General features: G+C 37.9%; 1 protein-coding gene across 4 annotated transcripts in view; it reads left to right on the top strand.

Annotated features, from left to right (window-relative positions):
- Nucleotides 1-17,829, top strand: part of znf512b (zinc finger protein 512B) — a 51,014-nt gene that overhangs the window by 29,708 nt on the left and 3,477 nt on the right. For 3 of the 4 annotated variants that reach the window (XM_015379273.1, XM_015379272.1, XM_015379275.1), the window contains 14 exons: nucleotides 2,899-2,978; nucleotides 3,744-3,872; nucleotides 4,113-4,282; nucleotides 4,379-4,647; nucleotides 4,760-4,831; nucleotides 7,101-7,235; nucleotides 8,349-8,476; nucleotides 10,117-10,209; nucleotides 11,931-12,029; nucleotides 13,495-13,749; nucleotides 13,853-14,179; nucleotides 15,496-15,597; nucleotides 16,009-16,071; nucleotides 17,003-17,101. In XM_015379273.1, coding sequence (XP_015234759.1) covers nucleotides 2,899-2,978; nucleotides 3,744-3,872; nucleotides 4,113-4,282; nucleotides 4,379-4,647; nucleotides 4,760-4,831; nucleotides 7,101-7,235; nucleotides 8,349-8,476; nucleotides 10,117-10,209; nucleotides 11,931-12,029; nucleotides 13,495-13,749; nucleotides 13,853-14,179; nucleotides 15,496-15,597; nucleotides 16,009-16,071; nucleotides 17,003-17,101 — 2,021 coding nt within the window. The remainder of the gene's footprint in view (nucleotides 1-2,898; nucleotides 2,979-3,743; nucleotides 3,873-4,112; nucleotides 4,283-4,378; nucleotides 4,648-4,759; nucleotides 4,832-7,100; nucleotides 7,236-8,348; nucleotides 8,477-10,116; nucleotides 10,210-11,930; nucleotides 12,030-13,494; nucleotides 13,750-13,852; nucleotides 14,180-15,495; nucleotides 15,598-16,008; nucleotides 16,072-17,002; nucleotides 17,102-17,829) is intronic. The other variant, XM_015379274.1, reaches the window with a different exon arrangement.

The raw sequence follows: 17,829 nt of genomic DNA, 5'->3' as shown, positions 1-17,829 counted from the left end.
TACTCCAGAGTGTAGTTCAGCATGGGGGTGAGTAGAAAATGAAGGCTAATCATGTTTTGGGTGTACTATTCCTTTAAGGGCAGATCATACTTCTGCAACCGCACACATCAAATGTCGCTTTGGTCTGGTCGCGAACCAGTTTTGCTGGTATGCTTCTGCACTGTTGATATGGAATTTCTGAGGAGGCACAGCAGTTTCACACCATAGCACAAGGGAGAGCCTATTCGAAAATTAGCAAGAACTTCGACGGATTGTACTTCTGAACCTCCTCGATTAACCTTTCATCATAATTGTCCATTGTAGTTGTTCCTAGGTTTTTTTAAAATGGCGCGCCGGCACGCCATTCCAAGAAGGACGACCACACGGACAGCTGGCAAGGCATACCAAGGACCAATCACAGCTGCTTTTTGTCTGCGCACTTCCTCATGAGGTGTGGCGGGTTTGCGATCGTCCAACGCTTAGTCAAGATTTTTTTGAGGTGCACAAGGGCGGTTGCAGAACCTCTGCGCGGGGGGGTGGTCATGCACGGAAACAGATTTGACGGTTGCAGAGGGTATGCGTCAGAAGCATAAATTTGCCTTTATTGCCCACGGTGAAATATGAGAGCTAGCTCAGCTACAGACTAGCATTAGCCTACATTTCACTGACATTTAATCAGTGAAGGGGATGTTTAGCAATATATTTATATATTTAGCTTGCTTTTTCCCCTTTTGCTACAACTAACATCAGATGAGTGAGAGTCAGCAGAAGCCCTGACTCCCCATATCACCATAACTTCTCCTCCCTGCCTGGGTGAAGGTGACCAAATTAGTCTGCAGTGACAGCACATTTAACATTCAGCATGGTTGGTTGGTTTCTGTATTCAGACTTGCACTAGCATTAGTAGGATTGTGCTATTACTGGTATTGAACTAGAAGGATATGAGGTTGTTGTAATCGTTTAAAGTTAGTCTACCAATTTTTTCTATAAGTCATTTAAATCTCAGTGATGTGGTAACAGTGGCTGTTCAGGGGTTGGGGGGTGGATGGTTTATTTTGTTTTATTGGGCCCCACAATCCCTGGCATCACCCCTGTTCTGGTGAACTACCAAATATTGATTTCAGTTGTGACAAATTTTTTCCTTGTTCACATAAGGAGTGGAAAATGCTTTGTAAGATGGCTAAAACTTATTTTATTTACTAAGTCTGGGTTACATTTCACAACTTCATCCTAAGCACATTGGTATTGTTCCAATTTATGATCAATAAAAAAAAGAATAAAAAAACTTTTGACAGACCTGGCCAGTATGGTTATAATGACTTAAAGTTCAAATTTTGTTTAAGGGTATCTGAGTTAAAAAGAAATAACACCATTCTAAGCTAACTTTCTTAAAATTAAATATATTAAATAGTTGTCTTTGGTTAAAGTGAAACAAATTGCAAACATGTGTAAAGAATAAAAATACTTTTGCTTTGACTTCCTTAATCTTATCTAAGCAGGGTTACCTGCAGCATTGTCATTAATAGTTACTTTCAGAAAAATAATCTTTCTGTGGAGTTCTCTTCTCCCTAGTTTCACATTTATTTTTTTAGGTATACTCCTATACGGAAACGATTCTTCATCTTTCTTGGTTGATTTACTTATGTGGCGGTGTGCAGGGTAAAAGGAAATGTGAGGTTTAAAAGTGTATGAGCACAGAGAGAAAAGAGAGAAATGTAGTGTTGTGGTGAGAGAAGAGGAAAGCAGCAATATCAGAGATGAAAGGGGTGCAACAAGGAGTATAAAGGGAGCTGAGGCAGTCAGTCTGCGGCCTGCTGTGTCAGAGGTGCACTCAACTTCCTGCAATTAATATCCTCTGCTCACAACGGTTTCACTTTCACTTTTTCGACAGTTTTCAATCATATTAAATATATTTAAATATATATTAAAAGTAAGTCCATGATGTATTGACATGGCTTAACCCAGTATTTGATTCTTTGCTGTAAAACCTTAACGTCAGATATGAGGATTTTCCTGTCAGAGCTAATGAAAACGCCAATAAAAAAAATATTTATAATACAAAAATAAAGTTTCTTTTTTAAAGTATGATTAATAATTACTTAGTTTTCTTTCAGAAATGAGACTTAGTCTCTTTGGAATCCATTTTCTTACCTAGATCCTGATGGTGTGCTGTGGTCCATGTACTGTAGTTTGATTTCATGAATATACACAACTTGTGCTTATCATCAGATTTGACAAAATACTGGGTGGAGGATATGCAAATGTAATAATATTCAATAATATTCAGATAGTTTGCAATAATTCCCTTTAAAAAAAATACAATGATTTATGTAGCAAACTGAGGCTCTGGTAAGTATAAATGTGCTCTTTTTTCAGGGAATTTTTGTGTGTTAAATAAGTGGTAAATGAGTTAATAACTGGTAAAAATCCATTGTTATTTTATGAAAGAAATTGTTTCTCTGTATATGATCCATGTAGGGATCATACAATAACTTGCAAGTGCTGCTGCTCATTGCAGCTGCCTTTGGGACGCACAAAATAAATCCTCTCTACAGCTTTTGTGTGTGAAACAGAGAGTGAGGCAGTGCTTAAAAAAAGGACGATGGACAAAGTACAGAAGAAAATTGCACTGTATTGTCATAAAATCCACTTTGACACAGAAAAAGAAGTTCAGTAGATGATTAACAGTTTATAAGAGTAAGCATAAACATGCAAGTATTGTTTGCAGGTGATGTGATGTATGTTATGAGAAAACCGGCTTCCCTTGAAGTGATTAAGACCCCTTAGATTGTACTTAAAAGCATAGAATATACTAAAATGGGTTGTCTTACCTGACAGTTCACAGAACAGTGCCATTAAAGTTTGCAAGCTTTTATTAAGTCTGAAGAAGTGATGTCATTTTTTTTCTCATTTTGCCAGGTTTAATGTGTGATGAACAAGCAGATGGGAAGAGAAAAGGTCGACCCAAAACCGAAGGTCAGGAGCTTCGGAGCATTCCTGTGAGTGTTTCTTTTCAACATGACTTGGTGCTTCATCTGGGGTCTCATTTATATAACATTGCGTAGTTTGCATACTAAAAAAAACTCAAAAATGGCACTCGCCAAAAATTAAAAAATAAAATTGTTATTTATAAAAACTATTTGCATGCATAAAACCAAGCAAATGTCCTTTATAAATCACAGCTGTACTCAGAGTTTGGCACTACTTGCTAACATTCAGCCAGAAACGGTCCATGCAAAGCTCCACAGAAAAACCGTTGTCTATTAGTTAGCTGATCAAAGTCATTTAATGGCACTGAAGGGAGTGAAAACGCTCAGACAGAGATAGCTATGTTAGTGAGTGAGATGGAGAGTCATTAGAGGTGTGACAAATTAAGGAAGTAGATGCTTTTGAACCTTTTTTATGCTCAGGAGTGCCAGTATGTCAGACTGAGGTACCAAATCAGATTTAATCGATATACAATCAATATTTCATATTAAGGGAAATTAAATGTCTGAGAATTATCAGTAACTATCATGTTCCCAATTTCCCATCTCCAAAATCTGCATACCGTACAGATGGGTCAGAGTTGGGGTCAGGGTTGCTCTTTTTTACTAATTTGTTGTTTGTAGATCACAAGATTTGGGTGGAAGTCTGCGTACATGTTTATCAATGAGGGCCAATGGGTGCACAGTAGACTGTTCCTTCCTGATATCTGCAGGATAGACCAGCTCTATGGAAAATAACTTTTTTATTCTGATTATCTTTTCATTATTTCTGAGTAGGCCCATTTGGTGATACAATGGAAGGAAGAGTTCAAGCGCCGCGCCAGGGTTAAATGTCCATGTTCAGGCTGTTGGTTAGAATTTCCCAGCATTTATGGCGTCAAGTACCACTATCAACGTTGCCAAGCGGTGAGTCACTTAGCTCTGCTTTCCTGCTATTATTTCTGCTTATATTCTTTTGAATAGCCTTTATAGATTCAAGAAACTCATCAGATTCCTAATTGAACCCTGAAATTTAGAATTTACAATTTAGGATTTAAACTGTATATTAGCTACCTAAAACCTTTACATAATAGGCATCTGCTGATGTTGGATATTGTGCAGAGGGAGAGCTTATCCTTGATCCCCTCTTATCATATCTTTATTCAGGCCTCTGTAGCTGAGAAGCTGAGTCATGGCTGTCCCTACTGTGAGGCAGCTTTTGCCACAAAAGTGCGGCTTGAGAAGCACAAGCTGTGGAACCATCCAGACAGAGTTAGCAAGGAAGCCAAGGAGGAGCAGCTTCTTAAAATTCCTGTTAAGTCCAACGTAAAGAAAAGGTGACTGAAAGTTCAAATTCCATCCCATAGTCACCAGGCAGACATTGTTAAAGATGTTTTAATACCCAGATCTGTCCTCTCTGTCTGTGAACTCAGACCAATGGAGAACAGTCATCCCTCACCGATGTTCTTCAAGGTGAAAAAGACTTATGAGGTGTCCACACCGTCCCAGAATGGAGAACTGGCCCACCTGAAGAGCGAAAGGAAAGTGCACGCTCAGATCCCGGCTTCGCAGCAAATACACCAGTCACAGACAGATCAGCCACAGTCTCAGAGCACATCATCTGACGCAGGAGGGAGTGAAAGTGAGGGAGGAAGCATTCCCTCTTCTTACCCCGATGAAGATCCTGAGCGAATGAGGCACAGTAAGGCACCGGCAAAACATTTGTCATGTACTGGATATTTCTTCTTTAGTGATATGATGACTGTTCTTTTTTGATTGTTTTTCTTTACTACATCCATATTTCAATGATTTAGGACGAAAGCAGAAAACTCCTAAAAAATTCACAGGAGAACAGCCGTCGATATCCGGGACATTCGGGCTTAAAGGTAAGTCTAGATCATCAATGGAAATGTAAGCTTTTCCCCTACGTTTTAAACATCATGTCTCTGCGATTTTAGAGTTGATAAACAGCCTGTCTGTAAAGAAAGAATTAGCAATGATTACAGCAGACCTCTAGAATATATTGATGTTTTATTTAATCATACAATTCTAAGGATGGCTAATATAGCACTGTGTCCCTGCGGAGTTGCTTTCTAGCCCTATTCAAGGGAAATGCATCTGGTTGTATGATGGGTTGTGTCATTGTGAATGCTCCCTATTGCTACTGATCAATGGAGCTAGTCTTTTAACTGCGTTAATGTGGCAACTGCTGCGATGCTTCATTTCTGGCTAAATGAAACAGTGAGTCACATACACAGCTTTACCAACCTCCTTCTGTCTCTGTCTCATTGATATGCTGGAAATATTCACTGACTCATGTGGCATATTCAGGCTGCAAAGCACTTCACACCACATGTCAAGCAATTCATCTGCCATTTTTCAAGTCTGTTTGCTCTGTTTTACACTTCCTCTAATGAATGTATATGGATCGCCTTACAGAAGTATAACCTTTGAAATATATTGCAGTATGCCTAAATATAACTGCACACTTTACTGCAATTTATGGGCATTTTGTGCAACTGACAAAAGCAAATTTAAAAATCATTTTACATTGCATACGTTGATGAACTTCTTAGAAGAAAATGGGGTGTACTTGTATTCAAGGCCCTTTAACCTGATATGACTGAATAAAATCCAACCCAACAAATTTTCCTGTTAGTTTTTAATGGTCCACAGCACAAAGACCACAAAAGACAGTTGAGAGGTCAGAGAATAGGTTGTTGGCAAATGCAGAGCAGATCTTGAAAGAAGGCGTAAAGCGATTTGTGCATGCAATTCATTAGGCACCTCGTGCAAAGCTATTTTCTTTTGTGCGTGCCTTAAATCAGTATCCAGATCATATTCTAATGACCAAACCCACAACTTTTTAGGTGCATGATATGCAAATTAAGATATTACCACCTGTAAAGACATTTTTTAAATCTAAAACATAACTGCGGATGTAGTTTTTGTGGCTTTATTAGTGTTTCTGAAAGCCAGATGAAAGCTCAAATGCAAAAAATTTTAGCGGTCAAAAGCGTGCATCTCTTACTTATGGCAAGAGAATTTTACCTCTCTAGAGCCCCTAAAGGGACATGGAGGAAAAAATAAACTTTGCGAGATCCCGCAATACTTTTGCAAGATCTCGCAAAACGTTTTGCCATGTCAGCGAACCGGAAGTAGAACAAACACACAACATTGGAGGTGCAAAGTGTACTTCTATGGGATGATAATAAGCCCATTTGTCAGCTAAAACCATGGAGGATGATTTGCAGAGGTTCTTAATTTCTAGAGAAGTCCCAAAACAGACAAGGTCAGTATGCAATCATACGGAGCCCCTAAAGGGACATGGAGGGAAAAAATAAACTTTTGCGAGATCTCTCACAAAACTATTCCGGGATCTCGCAAAAGTCATTTTTTCCCCCTCCATGTCCCTTTAGGGGCTTCGTAATAACAGGCTCCAAAAAAGTATAGATGTTTAATTAAGTTCTTATGGCCTGCTTTGTTTTGGAATGTATTGGAAGAAGCGACCATTGAGAGAAAGGTTTGTGGAAGTAAATCCAGCTTAGAGTGTAAACTGCTGTAAATCTGACTGGATCCATGTATTGTCAGAGAGGGGTTAAGGGTCAATCAACAAACAAAGAATTTTTCCCATGCACTTTGCTTCCTATTTGGTATCTTTGAAGGTCAGGCCTAATGTGTAAACTAGCAATACACCTCGCCTAATGTGTAAACTAGCAATACACCTCACCTATAACACAGCATCACCCTAATGGAACATGACAGTGGTTGGATCATGCTTTGGATGATGCTTTCCTTCGGCAAGAATAGGAAAGCTTCTGAGAGTTGATGCAGTCCTAGATACCGTGTTGCCAATCCAGCAGGATAGTATTAAACATAAAATCAGTGTAACATAAGAGGTAGTCTACAGCTTATTCATGCATTCAAATGTCCTAGTTAAAATTTAGACATAAATATAATGGAAAATCTGTTGTAAGTTTTGCAAAGTGATTCAATAACAGCAATTTATATTTACAGTGGTAAATATAAACTTTCAGTCCTTTGTTTCGTACTAAGCAATGTGCATAATCCTCTCTTTTCGATGAGATTCTCTCTCCTTGTCTAATGGTCAAAATAATTTCAATCATAGATATATTTTCTGTGTTTGCCCTTCAGGTATGACTAAGGTAGAGGAGAAGCTGAAGGCGGGTCGTGTTAAGAGACCAGAGGGCTGTGGGTTCAGTGATGAGCATCAAAGAAGACCCGTATCTGCTCAGTCCTCCAAAAAGGAGCCAGCAACAGCAAGTTCAGGTGAGAACCTCGATCCCATCCGTTGATTAAATGTGACGCCGCATAAAAAATGTAGTAACAAGTAGACAGAGCAGAAACCTGTAAAATCAGCAAAAACCGTCAAATTCCTCAAAAAAAGAGTGGTTTTCATCCATCCATTATCCATTATCATCCATGACACGCTTGTCCCAATTGGGGTCGTGAGGGGTGCTGGTGCTTATTTCCAGCTGTCAATGGGCAAGAGGCGGGGTAAACCCTGGACAGGTCGCCATCGCAGAAGAGTGGTTTTCATTTTATTCCAAAATGTGAAAGTTGAAAGTACAGAAGCAGAGTTAAATAAATAGAGTTAGTTAAATAGAGTTCTAATTCTAATAATGCTATGTTTAATAACTGTATTTTTTTATTGCATTTTGTAAATTTACCTTTGCTATACAGTCTCTTTTTGTTATTCTGTTTTTCAAATGTGTACCATGTAAATCTGCGTGCTTCCGTCTGTTTGCTATACCTGAATTTTTCCAACAGATACAGTAACATAGAATATATTTCCAATCTAGTCTATTGATTCTAAAATGGGTATTAAATATGATTTGCTTCCCACTGATTTTGTCAAATTACAACCCTGTTTGAGTTTTCAAAATCCCAGCATCTTTTAACAGATATTAGATTTTTTTTTATGGAATTGGGCAACAACAAACATTTCTGGCAGTTTAGTAGATGGTTTCAGCTCCTAAATATTTGTTAATTTGCATGTTTTCTCTAACTGCTCCATCCTCCCCTGGATGAAGAGGTGGCTAGGACAGACCCAAACCGATATTATATAAGAAGCGAGTAACATGCAAAAAAGGTCTGTAGTCCATCACAGGGCTACTTTGAAAATAATTACTGTGGCTAGAAGGGCTGTCATTACCTATGTGTGTGGGTTTGCTCTCGGTTTAAAATTTGATTCCTTCCTCCTGCTTATCTAGTGCATGCTCCTTTGGTGGGTTCAGTCTGTTTCTGGGCAAATTTTTTTATTAGATCTGATGGATCAATTCAATTACTAAACAGAACATAGCTTTACATTCAAATGTCCCTAATCCATATTATTTGATCTGCCTCTAACAAAGTCTCACTGTTAACGGTTTTGTTGCTCAGGTGGTGTTGCTGACACTCAGTGGCAGCGAACAATCTCAGAGCGAGGGGAAGTGGTATGTCCCACCTGCTCCATTGTCACCAGGAAAACAATCCAAGGCCTGAAGAAACACATGGAGATTTGCCAGAAGGTAAACCAGCTGTGTATCTGTCTACCACATGGGGAATAAAAAACAAACAACAAATTCTTGCATTTTCTGGGACTAAAGGGAATAGATAAAGAGAGTTTTTACAGCGAGAAAAAAAAGCTTTCTTCTAACCTAAAGTTTTTTTAAGACATTGAAAAATATGTACCACCTCATCTCTCCCTCGCAGTATGAAGCAAAAAATAGCTCAGTCAGTTAGCTGGCTGAAAGAAGCTTGTTATTCGCTCACAAGAAAATCAATTTCAGCTGTTTGGAAAATATGTTAGGGTGAGAGATACACAGGCAGAAAAAGTGTGCAAAGAAAAATAGTTCCACCCATCTGTTATATTAAGGCAGTTTGATTAATCATAAGATCAACAGTACCACCGGTTACACTTTCTTTGTGTTATATTCCTGTTTTTTTTTTTTTTTATATATATTGTGAGCAAAATTAAACCAAGTCCGTTTCCTTGTTTGTTCACACAAGATTGGCCATAAAAAAATATTCTGATTGAAAGGACTAAAGATATAGAAATGTGAGGAACTAAAGCTCTTTTATTAGATGGAATATGGTATGACATCATCATCTCTATGTGCTTTTCTGGTCGCATGTGTATTTACATCCATGTGAATAGCTGGTCCTCCGTGCTCAGAGAGAGCAGCGTAGTTTAGGAGCCAAATGGTGGAAAAACGCATCCAGGGATTCGAAACATTTATCTAAACAAATTAAGTTATTTTGCTTAATTCAGCATTATAAAGTTATGAATTATTTCTTCTCTAAAAATGTTTCTCTTAAAAGTGATTCTGTTTTGCTGTTTGTTTATTCTATGTAAGAGAAAACTTTGTCACACATCTTGTTTTGGTCTACCGTCAGTGCTCAACAGCCCACCTAGCGGTGAAATTTACCTGTTGCTCCTTAGAAAGTCTACATTGTAAAAATGACCTGTTAATAACATCATGTTCTTCTTTGCACTGGGTCTTTATATTAACAGAGTTATAGAGAAACGCCAACAGTGGATCTGTCTTAAAATATGTGGCAGGCACTCCAAATCTGCAATCCTCTAAAGAATTTTCAAGACGTGTGGAGACATTGCCAAATAGAAGGATTTTTACTTTTATATCCATTTCGTTTAATGTTTTGATAAACCAAATGTTCCAGAATTTTAACTTTTATTCCACTTTATTAAGATTCCACCTGTTCACAGCCTGTGCATTTTTACAGTGATGACTGTATACAGTCTACTGTAGATGGTTAAAAAAAACAAAAACCCAATATTTATAGCTGGTAACGTAATTATTATGTTCTCCGTATTTTTATTTATGTTTTTATTTTTTTAAACCCTAATCAGGTGATTAAACACACACACTGGTATATATACAATGTTTTCTTTCCGTAGCACTTTACTCTTGTGAACTGTAATACATTAAATAAGTTTAAACAGCTAGTATAGCCAAATTTGCTTTTCTAATGAGCAAATTTTTGTTCCTGTTCCTACAGTCATTGTAATAGCTCAGTGGGTGCCTAACCGTGTTAAAGTAGCAAACAATAGACTCCTCACATTAGCAATGGATCACTCACCCTCATAGCGTTTCCATGTATAAATCAATACTGACGTACTTCTCTGTTTGCACCTTAATGTCTGCAGCTCCAGGATGCCCTAAAATGCCAGCAGTGCCAGAAACAGTTCCGCTCCAAGGCTGGCCTCAACTACCACACCATGGCTGAACACAGCACCAAGGTACACTTGCACATGTCTTTTTTGAAGGATGTTTTGAACCCACATCTATATTTTTTTAAGGAAAATGTTTTGAATGTTTCGGAGCTACTGTATTATATACCAGTGAAAAGGATAGTGTATATCCATACCACGATAAAAGAAGCTATTACTTTTGTCTTTGTCCATGCCCCCATTAAGAAATACCTTATATTTTTACATCTGTCTGTTCAGTAAAATAAATCTATTTTTTATTCCTTACAATATGATAGTCTTTTGCAGGCTATCATAAACTAGATGATGTTTTTTCTCTGTTTTCATGCTCGATTTTCTTTCTGGAGCTTTCTTAAGCCTGATATCAGAGAGCTTCATTAAGATACTATCATCAATGCTGCTGCATTAGAGCAATGGCACTGCAATAATGTTTGTTAAATAATTCAGAGCTGCTTATTTGTAAAGGTATCATCAAAAATTAACGACTCTACAGGCAGTAAACCTTGAAGCTTGTAGCATGTAGGTTGGTAGTAAAGACATAGGCTGAAAGGAGTCATGTCCATGTATACATGTATATTTATGAAGCGTTTCAGCCTAGGCGGTGTTGTACTAATGATCGGTCAGTACCAGAAAAGTCCAACTGTGTAATGCAACAATTTATTTTCAAATTACATGTGTAACCAGACATCAAATAGTTTTATCTTCACCTGGTTTAAATTCTGTATAAAATCTTCTATAAGGTTTCCATCTGATTATTAATTTATTTGCTATAAAAGCAATCACAGTTTAATTTATAAGCAAAACAATCACCAGTTACAGCCCTAGTCTTATCAGTCTTTCAGACCTTACCTTGCGGTCCAATTCTACTTTTAAGTGAACCAATTATTTTTATTGCCATAATCATGTCTAACATCAATGTAGATTTTTTTTTATTAATAACTGATTAATTAATGTATTTCTTCTCTAGGTTTTTGTTAGTTCATAGCAGCCACATTCTACTGCTGCTCTAGTTTGATCTTCATCTGGTCTGTAGTTTGCCGCTTTGATCTCTTGTGTTTTAAGTGTGTGTATGTGGACCAGCCTTACTGCATTATGCAGGTGAAACAAGATATTTACATACACTGCATGGCAGGATGGGGAAAGGTCACTAGTCCATCGCTGGGCAATGCAGACCCACACAAGACAAAATATTGCTTGTCTCTCCCTGTTGTTCCTGCACTTATTTTTCTCTTTATATGCTCGAGAAATTAATTATACATGTGGATGTAGGGTCATGATTTTCTACCCTATCAATGTAAATCTCTGAAGCAGCCTGCTGGTTGCTGTTACTGTTGGGATAAAAGGACATCTCCTTTTTACCTTCAGCTTTTAGCTGCTGCAGAGTTGCATGCCATCGTTCTCTGAGTGCATTAGCACATGAGTAAACTCATGAAGTTTACCCTCCTGGGATTCCTCAGCGGGTCCAGACTCTTTCAGGTTCCCTGCACATCTTTTTCCTTCCTGGCAGCCTTACCAGCTGTTGTTCTGGTCTCGGCTGTGTTTGGAACCAAGCGATATTCGAGTGAAAGCATGCGCCTGACAGTCGTCATCAACACACCTCAGGAAACAGTCTCACTGTGAAATCTTCTAATGATCCTGCCACACGGATGAGATGAAAACATGTTGTCTTCTACGATTTTATTATGGTGTGAGGAAATGTGTGATGCTGTGGTGGGACATGCTAACCTGACGATGTGTTTGTTCCCCCTCAGCCCTCAGGGAGCGAAGGCCAGACGGTCAACGAGCATGAAGAGAGGGAACGGCTGCGGCGGATGCTCAAACAAATTGGACGAATCAAGTGTCCTAGTGAGGTATTCTCTTTTTCTTGTTCTGGTCTTTTCTTTGTCTGGTCTTGTATCATTCACTCTGTCATTAGTCTAGTTATCATTCATATTATTCCATCAATATTGCCATTTTAGTTGCCTTAATCCTCCCTCCGTATTTTTTCATTTTGGAATTACTGTCTTTTTCTCATCCTCCTCAAACCTGTCGCTGTCATTTAACATGGTTCCTAAATCAATTCAATATTTCTTTTTTTGCATATTTGAGAAATAATATAAAAAGAAAATAAAGATCGACACCAGCCCATTTTAGCCCCTGCAAGACCATCCTGGATACTAGTTTGACTCACCTATGTATCCATCCTTTAATCCATCCTTTACCTTGAAGAAGTATTCAAACCCCTTTAAATGTAGCAATTTCTTATTTTATATCACAGAACACCCAAAATGCAGTATTGTTGAAAAATTAGAAAAATGTGTTCGGTATTTGTATATAGACCCCTTTATTCTGACATCCCTTCATAAAATCTTTTGTTGTTGTTTCATCATAGTATGGGAATAGTTTGATTTATCACAGTCCGAGTTCAATGGAAGGAAACCCGTTTAAGGCGACTATTTACCATCCATCAGTATAACAGCATTAAAACTACAGCTAGCACAACAAAGGAACAGTTTTAGACAGAAGATTCAATTATTAAGAGCAGACAGGTTTAAATTTAGCCATAATTATGTTTTAGAATAGCCTAAATCCTGTTAAGATGTGCGGCAAAACATGCCGTCTGCTGTTCAGAGATGCCGTCTATGAGCAAAGATTTTCTAAAGTTGTTAGAGGCAGACCCCTTCTGCAAGGTAATGATTCATGTAAACTGAATACAAATAGAGATTAAGCCTTTTATCTTTTTATTGTTAAAACAAGAAACCATGTACTGCATCACCCTAACCCAGCCTCCTCTATACAACTAATGATATTTTGTAAATTTGTCGATATATCAAATAAAATCTTAATAAATCACAATAAAGATAGTGATTAAAACATGATGTGAATCCAGGGGCTATAGATGATTTTGCAAGGCACCTTCTATCCATGCCGAGTTATACAGATATCTCTATACGGATATCTGCCATTGTATGAAGCCTGGAGAAGTATTGAGTTTTGATATGAAGAAGGTTGTGGAACAAGTAATTCAGCTTCATCTACTTTTTTGTCACGTTTCCACTCATCACTTTCTTCCTTTAGTCATTCAAAGCTCCAAATATGTTGTTGAATAAAAGAAGATGCTGTAAAATGTATTTTCTGCTGTAACATGTTTACACACATGAAAACGAACACCTTTCTGACATCGACTGGGAAAGATCGATCAAATCAAGTTAAATGTTTCCTTCTAACAAGCTTGTTGCTAAATGTTCATCCTGTCTCATCTCTTGTCACTGTTGTCACACCATATTACAAACCTTCTGGCACGCACACAAACACACACACTAACACTAAACACAGGGTTGTTCAGCCCACTTTTCCAGCCTGATGGGCTACCAGTATCACCAGCAGCGTTGTGGAAGAGAGTTTTCTGACGATGAGAAGCCTGTGTTTCTGTGTCAGCACTGTGGGAAGAGCTACCGCTCCAAGGCAGGCAGAGACTACCACATACGCACTGAGCATCCGCCAGCCATCACCGCCATCACAACAGCCACAAACACCAATAGCTACAGGAACAACATCACTGACACCAACAACAATACTGGCAAGGAAAGAGTGAGTGCATTTTAGATGAGACTATCTATACTCAGGAGGAAATATTCTTTGTAAAACAGTCTCCCAAAATAAACTTAGTAAGTCCCTTGGCTGTTTTTTCCAGGGAATTTCCGACGATTCTCCACCAGTAGGGAAGAAAAAAGAGCAGAACATGCCTGAGAGGAAAGACTGGCAGGAGAAATCACCATCCAGCCAGCTTAAAGAGAAAGAGCTAGAAATGGGAGAGGAGAGAAAAAAACAAAGCAAAGAGAAAGCAGCACAAACGAAGAGTCAGGGGGAAGACTTTGAGAGGACTCCCAGCGGCCGAGTGAGGCGGCAGTCTGCTCAGGTGGCGGTATTCCACCTGCAGGAGATAGCTGAGGATGAGCTGGCCAAAGACTGGGGCACCAAGCGACGCATCAAGGACGACCTGGTGCCTGACAGCAAGAGGGTAAGGACACAGATGTCACACATTAACCATACTAGCTCGAGGATTTTCATGTAAGAACCACAAAATTCAGTGGATCTTTATTGGATTTCATGTAACAGAAATTTTTATTCATTTTTAAATAAAGATTTTTTTATTACTTTAGTTTTCAGAATAAGCAGTATATTTTTTGAGCCGACCACATAAAAAAACAGTAATGTGACATAAAAAAAGTGAATGTATAAGAAAGGATTCTTAAGACCCTAATTATACCTGCCTGTTACATGTCAAAATGAATGTTTTCCCAAGTATTTGATCTAATTAGGACAGTTCTTCTGTCAGGATAGACAGTTATCATGTTCATTATGTACATAGCAGAAATTTGGGAGTGAAATGGGGGCACAGGCAGAGTGGATCTTTTTTAACAGTGAGTTTTCTGTGTTTTTATCTGGGACACTGTGTAATAGTTTGATATGGCTGGAGCGAAGGATTATTGCTCATTTATAAACATGTATGATGTAATTGTGGAATGATGTGGCATACTGGAGTTGTGTAAAATGCTTCTTTAGATGTGATTCTAGGCCACTTCAACGAGAAGTGAGCCCGATTGGTAAGCGTTGCCATCTGTAGCCCTAAGCAACTTCTCTGGTCTGAGTAAGAAAACAGTTTATGTCAAAATCTGTTGTCCTGTCTCATGGTTGTGTAATACATTTACATCATGAAGTGTTAGTTAAAGAGTTTTCCCAAGTGATCTCAGGAAAGAAACAGGGATAGAAAGCTTCAAGACGTAAAAACAGAGCTTTCCTTTACAGAACAAAGGGATTACCAAATTGTCCAGTGTATTCTCATTATCAGTTCGTATGAAATTGTACGAAAAGTTATGCACAGTATTTCGTACGTTTTTGACGTTTTTTTCGTCGTATTTTGTCGTATTTTTACTTCTTGCCTCAAGACAAGATATCCTTGCGCATGCGCATCTTATACCCCATTCAATAACATAGAATTTAACATACAATTAACCCTAACCCTGACCTTAACCCTAACCCTAAGATACAAGACAGCAAGCAACCTAGTGAGAGACATCATGAAGTAATTATTGCACTGTCCGTCCCAGTTTTACGTCCATCCGTGGATCTGCTTTTTTCTTCTGTCTGGCTGCACATGCGCACTGATATGTTTTTTCGAGGAAAAACGTCAAAAACGTACGGTATACTGTGCATAACTTTTCGTACGATTTCCTACGAACTGATAATGAGAATATGTTGAATTGTCAGTTATCTTAGCAGAGTTATCTTTATTGCAGTCATTTTAACTTTGAATATTTTTTTTTTCATCTACAGTTGAACTACACCCGTCCTGGCCTGCCCAACTTCAGCCCAGAGCTGCTGGAGACCTGGAAGAACCAAGTGAAGGAGAAAGGCTTCATCTGCTGCACAAATGCTGTAAGAAAAGACACAGAAAAACATATAGCCTATTTAAAGCAAAATGTTTCTAAAAAGAAAGAGGAAATGCCTTAAATTCTGTTAGTTTAGATATTAAGTAATATATCTATCTATCTATATATATATATATATATATATATATATATGTGTGTGTGTATTTGGTATGTCAAATAATTAATTCATCATCACAGAAGGTTCATAGTCTAAAATTATATTATTTTGCATATCAAGGCAGTTCTAAGCTCATAAAATAGAAAATTTAACCAGTCCAGTGAGTATTAAGCAAGCATTCTTGGATTTTAAGCAATTTTTTAGCATAATATACCAATTTTGTTTTATTTCAAAGATTTTTAAATAAGAGTTTCATAAAATTGACTGAATCACTTCAATATCTTGCTGACTTTGTTCCAGAACTGTGAAGCTGTCTATTCCAGTGTGTCTGGACTGAAGGCACACCTTGCCAACTGCAGCCAGGTACCGACACAGAACAAAAAAGCACAATCCAGTCTATTATTTTAACCTGAGGCTATCTGCCAGATCAGATCTTTCCTTTCTCATAGTAGATTGAAATTTCTCACCATAGAATGAATAAATAACTCAAATACTCACAACAGAAAGGAGAAAAAACAAAACCCAGACCATATCATAGGGCAACTTTTTAGTTTAGTTAGGATTTTCCTCTGCACACATAGAAAATAGGGGGTCCTAATTATTCTTGATTATCAAGCCTGATTATCAATTTGTATTATTGAAATGATTCCATGTTTTCTCATAACACAAGCTGTTAATAAGATATGCTGATGTTTCATGACTATATCTCCCACATATAGGCGTGTAGGCCTATGCATACATACAAACAAATGTAATAATCAGTCGATATAAGACATCCAATAACAGCCCTCCACAAAGGAGATAACATCCCTGGAGATTACCAGTGTAAAAATGTTTGTTAGATATTATTAAAACTTTATATTTATACTAGTTTCATTGAGAGGGCTCAGATTTGGGGGAGTGGTGGCCTAGTGGTCAGTGCAAAGCTCTTGGAATCCTGAGGTTGGGAGCTTGAAACCCACTCCCACAGACTGCCACTCTGGGTCCCTGAGCAAAGACCCTTGATGCCACACTGCTCCCCGGGATGCCGCAAAAGGGGATGGGTTAAAAGCAGAGAGTGAATTGCATTGCGCTGTACTTGTCATGGTGTCATGACAACAAAACGCTGGAGATTTACTGGACAGACAGACGTGAAATACATAGAGTACAGTTAATAAAGACCCTTTTGACACCCGTCAAATCTCTGCTTCAGATAATTAGTTTCTTTATATGTTTTTTTTATAGTTTCAGTTAATTTAATTTCTATGTTTAAAAATTATTTGTTTGTTTGCATATATATTTGCGTGTTTTTCAGGGTGGTGGTGAAATGGGAAAGTACACTTGCCTGATCTGTCAGAAGGAGTTTAGCTCAGAGAGTGGTGTGAAATATCACATTAGTAAGACACACTCACAGGTGGGTCACTCTGGTTCTCTCTCTCTCTCACACTCTTTTTTTCTCTGATGAAAATTTAAAAAAGAGTAAAAATGCCATAATTTTATAAGCTTTCCTTTTGATATGCACAGCTTTTATTCAGTTGAGTGTGAAAACTTAATCTGTATGAGCATCCTGGAAAGATTTTCAGTGAAATGTTGCAAAACACTTGCGCACTTGGATCATCATGCAGAATATCATCATTCATATCATATATGGTTTGCATTTTACCAGCTGTGTGTGTGCATGTGTGCAATATATATGATGTGCTTTCACCCATCAGTAAAGTGGCTCCAGTGTGGGAAAATGAAAACCCAAAGTTAGGTTTACCATAAGCTAATAAAAGCCGTCCTTGTTAAATCCTGTTCAGTAGGAGGATCTAATAAATGTTTTTCTGTAAAAGCAGCACAGTGAGAATTTCCTGAACCACATGATGCTTTCTTTTCTTTCCATTGTTGAATTTTTAATTAGAACTACATTAAATTGTTAATTTTAGATCTAATGGTGTTATGAGGTATTTATGAAGGTCTTTATGTATTCAGTCACACTCCTTGCGCGTGATTCTTTGAGTATATGTACCAGTTATTACCAAGGGAAAAAGTTAGTTTGCGTTCTCAGCAAGATATTACTGAAACAATTGTTGAAAAGTCTTCAATATACTTACACATTTAAGTAATTTGGCTTAAAATAGTTTTTTGTTTCTCTACACA

This window comes from Cyprinodon variegatus, unplaced genomic scaffold, assembly GCF_000732505.1.
Source record: "Cyprinodon variegatus isolate N-32 unplaced genomic scaffold, C_variegatus-1.0 Scaffold188, whole genome shotgun sequence".
Classification (NCBI taxonomy): domain Eukaryota; kingdom Metazoa; phylum Chordata; class Actinopteri; order Cyprinodontiformes; family Cyprinodontidae; genus Cyprinodon; species Cyprinodon variegatus.
This window is presented reverse-complemented; position numbering and strand designations above follow the sequence as displayed.